The sequence below is a fragment of the Phallusia mammillata genome, chromosome 7 (genome assembly GCF_965637545.1).
Source record: "Phallusia mammillata chromosome 7, kaPhaMamm4.hap1.1, whole genome shotgun sequence".
Lineage (NCBI taxonomy): Eukaryota > Metazoa > Chordata > Ascidiacea > Phlebobranchia > Ascidiidae > Phallusia > Phallusia mammillata.
In genome coordinates this window covers 13,701,831-13,709,146 of record NC_137258.1, presented here as the reverse complement: position 1 = coordinate 13,709,146, position 7,316 = coordinate 13,701,831, and the positions used below count along the sequence as shown (strand labels likewise).

General features: G+C 38.1%; 1 protein-coding gene and 1 long non-coding RNA gene across 4 annotated transcripts in view; one reads left to right on the top strand and one right to left on the bottom strand.

The window, feature by feature from the left end:
• The first annotated feature begins 327 nt into the window (after nucleotides 1-327).
• On the top strand, nucleotides 328-2,571 carry LOC145238097 (uncharacterized). The gene is made up of 2 exons (XR_013862079.1): nucleotides 328-765; nucleotides 900-2,571. It is a non-coding gene; the product is annotated as an uncharacterized LOC145238097 (long non-coding RNA).
• A 464-nt stretch (nucleotides 2,572-3,035) lies between these two features.
• The window catches only part of LOC145238096 (stabilizer of axonemal microtubules 5-like), a 16,346-nt gene continuing 12,065 nt past the window's right edge, over nucleotides 3,036-7,316 (bottom strand). For all 3 annotated transcript variants that reach the window (XM_080101148.1, XM_080101149.1, XM_080101150.1), the window contains exon 7: nucleotides 3,036-3,580. In XM_080101148.1, coding sequence (XP_079957274.1) covers nucleotides 3,306-3,580 — 275 coding nt within the window. In that variant the 3' untranslated portion in view covers nucleotides 3,036-3,305. The remainder of the gene's footprint in view (nucleotides 3,581-7,316) is intronic.

The following is a 7,316-nucleotide window of genomic DNA, read 5'->3' as shown; positions in this document are numbered from 1 at the left end:
AATGAGCTAGTTGTGAGCTTACTAGATTTATGGTTTGTAACATAGAAGCAAAATAATGTTGAACCTACTACAAAAAAACTTTTAAACTGCCATATTTTAGCTCCAAGACTTTGTTGACAATCAAAAACAGCAGTTTGGATCAGCACAAGGTGATGCTAAATAAAGTATCACATCATCTTGTGTGAAGAAAATAGCCATTCTTGTTGGATTTGTGTCTTAAATATTAATAAATGCATGTAAACTACTTATATTGCACAATAAAACATTTATTACCACTTAATACAGATTTATTTCAACATTAACTGAATAATGTATTCCCAGTACACATACACTAATACACATCACAGTCAATCTACACATATTTATTGGTTATTGCACACTGGAATACATGCGTCCTATTAATCTACAAATCATATCTGCAAAAATCGCTACACAAATGCCTAAAATAAAAATTATCGTCATTTTTCCACTCTCTCCCCCATTGCCCGCAATGCATTTTTGGGGCTTCCTTTTCAGCCGCCATTACGCTTCAATTTGCTTCAAAAATCACCCAACCGTTCAACGGAGTAGCGCAATCCAGTGTTTATAGAGATCAGTGCAAATTTGGCCCTCTGGTAAAAAAGTTTGGCCACCCCTGTTCTAAACGATAGGCTTTATGGATTTGGGATTGCGGATGCTGATGTGTGCACATTTTGTGGTGTGTGCAGAGAAACCATGTATCATCTATTTTGTGAATGTATTCATGTCCAGGTATACTGGGAAAACGTAAGTGCCTGGATTGACAGTGCCATGTGTAATCGAATCGACCTTAACAATTGTATAAAACTCTTTGGAATCCACAATGAATGCTTTGAAAAAAGTTTTTTGAATTTAATTAACTGCTTGCTTTTGATTGCTAGATTTGTTATTTACAAAAGTAAGATTCAAAAACTGAGGCCAAAGGTGGAAATGGTAGTGTGGAAGTTCTACCCCCTCGAGTGGCAAAAGGAACCAGCAAACAAAGACAGAAATGTTGTTCGTCCTTCGCCTGTGTAAAACTATTTGCCCAGCATACTTGGTTGTGGGTATAAAGGTTGTAATGCTTACATATTAACGTATGGGTTACTTCCTTATAAATTCCAAGTCACAAAATTGTTACTGGTGTAGGCAAAATGATAACAGTTTTGTACATGGTGCACGGGCATCAACTAAAAAGTCCTCTTCTATTTTTCATCACAACATTTTTCCTCTTTTCTGCAACGTTCATGTTGGTTCACTGACATTACATATTTGATAAGTAACATTTGTAACAGAATCTCCAATTCTATTTGAATAAGGGTAATAGGGAAGCTGGAATATTAATTTGATTATTATATTACATAGTTTTTAAACAAGAGAAACATGTCTCATGGTGGATTTAAGAAGCAGATTCACAAAGCTAGCCAGTTTGTGTCTGAAAAGATTGGAAGTGAAAATTATGATTGGTGCAGCTAAAAGGCCAAATTTTCCACCACTGTCTGCTGAAAAGTCAGCTAGTGGTCAAAAGAATTTAAGAAGATTTCCTGTTCCAGCCAATCGCTATACTCTTAAAGGAAACTGGATGAAGCTTTATACTCCTAAACATAACAACGGCGTGCTTCCATCTGCATTTGCTGATTTGTTTACCATCAAACATAAAAACATTACCACCCGTGCCGACTCCGGCTACCTAAAACCACATTATGGCACAAGTATAAATCAGCAATCGATGCAATGTGTTGGCCCAAAAACGTGGAATAGCATCCCAGAACTTAGGGATGCAGAATCAACAAGACATTTTATTGTAAAAATCACTTGTTTTTGTTTACACGAGTTTGGGGCGCCATAAACTAGACTACTGACTTTTCCCCCACACAAAAGGTTTTGTAGGGGCGATTGGCCCTGTGATCAAATCACCGTTTTCCCAAACACATATTTTACTGCATGGTCATGGGTTTCACGTGTTCTTGCTGTGTTTGTTTTTGTTTTCTCAGGGCCAATCGCACTGAAAACTAATTACAGTTATTACAACTTTGATTCAATGTGAACCTTAAGTAAGTTTTGTGCGGCCCCGTAACAAACCCCTCACAGGTCAGCACCGGGCCGAGTGGTTGCCAACCACTGGGCTAAATTATCAAAAGTTGCATTTGATAGGGTCCTTTTCGGCAAAACAGTATCATTTAACCACCAAGATGGTGTGCAAATATGTTACCGTTTCCTGAATGTTGTTTCAGTGCCGCGCTAAGGCGCGAGGTTATTTACTCGTTTTGGTCAAGAAAGAGTGATTTGAAGTCTTCCAAATTTACTCGTATAATAGGTACCTGAAGTTATGTGCTCTATAAATTGTGACCCCGGTTGACCCAGCATTGCACACACAAAAGGAAAATTAAACAGCTATTCTTTCTAAAGTACAAGATTCAGGAGTCATGTTGGTTGATGTATTGTAAAGCATTTTAAGCTTATTGTTGGATTAAACCTTTTTCCCCTTCAATCCCCACATATTTGTTGTTGTATGCACAGGCACAGAAATATTATTGCCAAAAATGTGAAACATTACATTATGCTACATTTTAACTCTTGTTCTTGGTGAAAGTGATGTTCATTGCCTCCACACCAGCCTCTAGACTAGTTAGATCCACACACATGCGTGGACGCCAACACAAAGTTGTTTTGTTTTTCATAGCCAGCATAAACGCCAGCGCCCGAGCACACGCTTTGAAAGGAAAATAAACTCGCAAGCACTAGCTAAAAAGCTTGTAAGCCAGTGCGGTTTTGGAGTGTGAATATTTGATGTTCAGGGACTTAACTCGCTAGGCGAAATGTATTTCCTGCGTGTAAAGTAAAATGATGTTTTCCGGGCCTTCTTTCAGAAAGTGGAAACCATAAATATGGCTTTACTTTTTTATGTGGGTTTATTTTTATTAACTATAGTTCTTCACTTGAAGACAGCTCGAAGGCTGTTTTTGGCAAACCAAGCAATGAAACAAAACTTTCGGTGTCCACAATGATTGTACCAGAACTTGTTGAAGCACTCAAAGTCACAGCAAGTAAATCATGTTTAAAATGTAATCATTTGGTTATTATATACAAAGATAATAAAACAATGGAACACACAGCACAAATGAGTAACCGGGAAATTTAATTTTTCGTACCTACGGTCATGGACTCACACAAACATACAACGGCAAGTATACTATGGCTTTTTAAATCAAGTAACACTGCTAAAACAAAGCAAGGCATAGGTATATGAAGATGGCTTGTTCAAACTTTCGGTAAAAAAAACATAGTACCACAATTTTCCTCCGCATTTATTCCCACCCATTATGACAACCTTCAATAAAGTTTCCCATTGTTCCAATTGGAACAGAACTGCGCTGCAGTCGTCCTGGATCAACGCTAATTCGCTCAATAGCTTTAGGTGTGTACTGCGAGTCATGGCTTGTCAAAAAAAAACGGCGATTGCCTAATGGTGGTGTGAAATGGGTCACCCGCAAATTTTCTAGACCGACTTTATGTGGTTTAAGTCTGCTAGTATTGTGGGCATGGAAGTCGCTCCAAGTTGTTGACCTCGACTCCAGGTCACCTGGAAAATATAAGGCACATGTATTTGCCAGCTTTCGTTATAATTTAGGTTTCTGTCATTAATAAAATGACAAAAGACATTTTATAAATGGGGGAGTATCGTTGGCAGAACCTAAACCAACTAGAAGGGTGGCTTACCACATTTTGTTGTTGCATTTACACTATAACCTATTTTAAAACATTAATATATTTCCTATGCTTATTTTGTAATGGGTCCCATATTAGCCATTGTCTTTTATAATCTTAGTCGTTTCTGCAGGCAAAAACTCATGGGTCCCCACACATGCAAAGTTGAAAATAATGCAATTCAAGAGATAACCATGAGAAGGCCGGGTGTTGTAAGGTAAAACACAGTGGTCGGCACTGGGCTTAAATAATAATACTATGTAGAATACAAACTATAAAATTAGATTCACCCCAGATATTGTTTGAAGTATGTCATATTTAACGTTTCAAAAAACTGATCCATTTTAGGGGGCTAGTAGGGTAACTAATTGGGTTCGAAACACAAACTAAAAAATATATAAAAACCACAATGACTCAATCAATAGTACTGCAAAATTTCAGCCCAATCCGCCAATGTTTAAAATTTCGACCACTAGAGGTGTTTTAAGCAACAACCGTTAATGTTTCTCACGTCATAGGACTGTTAACAAGCCCCTAACTGCCATGGCGCAAAAACGTCCACCAAGCAACCCACCAACGAGGAACATACAACTGGTTGCCCTTGTACACTATTAAGCAACAGAAATGTTTCGTTTGTGGTGCCCAGTAACATACAAATACGTTTTACACTTTAGGGGCTTGTGGGGTAAATGTTAGGACTACAGGGTTGAACACAACAATCGACACCTATAAATGGCATACTATACAAGAAATCCAAATTTCAGCCAATTCTGACACTGTTTAAAAACTCACCCATTTTAGGGGGCTAGCGGGGTAAATACTGGGGTTATCAACAAAAACAAAGTGGGATGCACATCTACATAACTATAACTACCATCTGTGTAAATGTCAGCCAAATCCATCAAACATTTGATGGAAAAACGAGTCGGACAAACTTCGAGGAAAAAATACCCATTTTAGGGGGCTAGCGGGGTTATCAACAAAAACAAAGTGGGATGCACACCTACATAACTATATCTACCATCTGTGTAAATTTCAGCCACATCCATCAAACATTTGATGGAAAAACGAGTCGGACAAACTTTGGGAAGAAAAAAACACATAAAAAAACAAAACAATTTGAGTAAAATCAATATGTGTCCCCTTGAGGAAAGGGGACCCATAATTACCATAAAGTGTATCTGCAATTAAATTGGTTGTTGACATAAGTAAAACTAGAAGGGTGGCTTAGCACATATTGCCCTTGCATATACACTATAACCTATTTTGAAACATAAATATATTTCCTATGCTTATTTTGTATTGGGTCCCATATTAGTCACCGTCTTTTATAACTTTAGTTGTTTCTGCAGGCAAAAACTCATGGGACCCCACACATGCAAAGTTGAAAATAATGCAATTCAAGAGATAACCATGAGAAAGTCGGGTGTTGCAAGGTAAAACACAGTGATCGGCACTGGGCTTAAATAATAATGCTATGTAGAATACAAACTATAAAATTAGATTCACCCCAGATATTGTTCGAAGTATGTCCTATTTAACGTTTTAAAAAACTGACCCATTTTTGGGGGCTAGTAGGGTAACTAATTGGGTTCGACATACAAATTAAAAAATAAATATAAAAACCACAATGACTCAATCAATAGTACTGCAAAATTTCAGCCCAATCCGCCAATGTTTGAAATTTAGACCACTAGAGGTGTTTTGAGCAACAACCGTTAATGTTTCTGACGTCATAGGACTGTTAACAAGCCCCTAACTGCCATGGCGCAAAAACGACCACCAAGCAACCCACCAACGAGCCACATACAACTGGTTGCCCTTGTTACACTATTGCGCCAAAGAAATCTTTCGTTTGTGGTGCCCAGTAACATACAAATACGTTTTACACTTTAGGGGCTTGTGGAGTAAATGTTAGGACTACAGGGTTGAACACAACAATGGACCTATAAATGGCATACTATGCAAGAAATCCAAATTTCAGCCAATTCTGACACTGTTTAAAAACTCACCCTATTTAGGGGGCTAGCGGTGTAAATATTGGGGTTATCAACAAAAACAAAGTGGGATGCACATCTACATGAATATATCTACCATCTGTGTAAATTTCAGCCAAATCCATCAAACATTTGATGGAAAAACAAGTCGGACAAACTTTGGGTAAAAAACACCCATTTTAGGGGGCTAGCAGGGTAAATACTGGGGTTATCAACAAAAACAAAGTGGGATGCACATCTACATAACTATATCTACCATCTGTGTAAATTTCAGCCACATCCATCAAACATTTGATAGAAAAACGAGTCGGACAAACTTCGGGGAAAAATACCCATTTTAGGGGGCTAGCGGGGTAAATACTGGGGTTATCAACAAAAACAAAGTGGGATGCACATCTACATAACTACATCTACCATCTGTATAAGTTTCAGCCACATCCATCAAGCATTTGATGGCAAAACGAGTCAGACAAACTTCGGGGGGAAAAAACATTTTAGGGGGCTAGCGGGGTAAATACTGGGGTTATCAACAAAAACAAAGTGGGATGCACATCTACATAACTACATCTACCGTCTGTGTAAATTTCAGCTGAATCCATCAAACATTTGATAAAAAAACGAGTCGGACAAACTTCGGGGGAAAATATCCATTTTAGGGGGCTAGCGGGGTAAATACTGGGGTTATCAACAAAAACAAAGTGGGATGCACATCTACATAACTACATCTACCATCTGTGTAAATTTCAGCCAAATCCATCAAACATTTGATGGAAAAACAAGTCGGACAAACTTTGGGTAAAAAACACCCATTTTAGGGGGCTAGCAGGGTAAATACTGGGGTTATCAACAAAAACAAAGTGGGATGCACATCTACATAACTATATCTACCATCTGTGTAAATTTCAGCCACATCCATCAAACATTTGATAGAAAAACGAGTCGGACAAACTTCGGGGAAAAATACCCATTTTAGGGGGCTAGCGGGGTAAATACTGGGGTTATCAACAAAAACAAAGTGGGATGCACATCTACATAACTACATCTACCATCTGTATAAGTTTCAGCCACATCCATCAAGCATTTGATGGCAAAACGAGTCAGACAAACTTCGGGGGGAAAAAACATTTTAGGGGGCTAGCGGGGTAAATACTGGGGTTATCAACAAAAACAAAGTGGGATGCACATCTACATAACTACATCTACCGTCTGTGTAAATTTCAGCTGAATCCATCAAACATTTGATAAAAAAACGAGTCGGACAAACTTCGGGGGAAAATATCCATTTTAGGGGGCTAGCGGGGTAAATACTGGGGTTATCAACAAAAACAAAGTGGGATGCACATCTACATAACTACATCTACCATCTGTGTAAATTTCATCCAAATCCATCAAGGATTTGATGGAAAAACGAGTCGGACAAACTTTGGGGAGAAGAAAAATGAAAGAAAAAAAACAAACATTTTGAGTAAAATCAATATGTGTCCCCTTCAGGGAAGGGGACCCATAATAAGCATAGGCAATATACTGATGTTTCAAAATAAACTATAGTGTATATAGGTGGCAAAATGTGCTAAGCCGCATTTCTGGTTTTATTTTAGTTCCATTTGTCTGGTT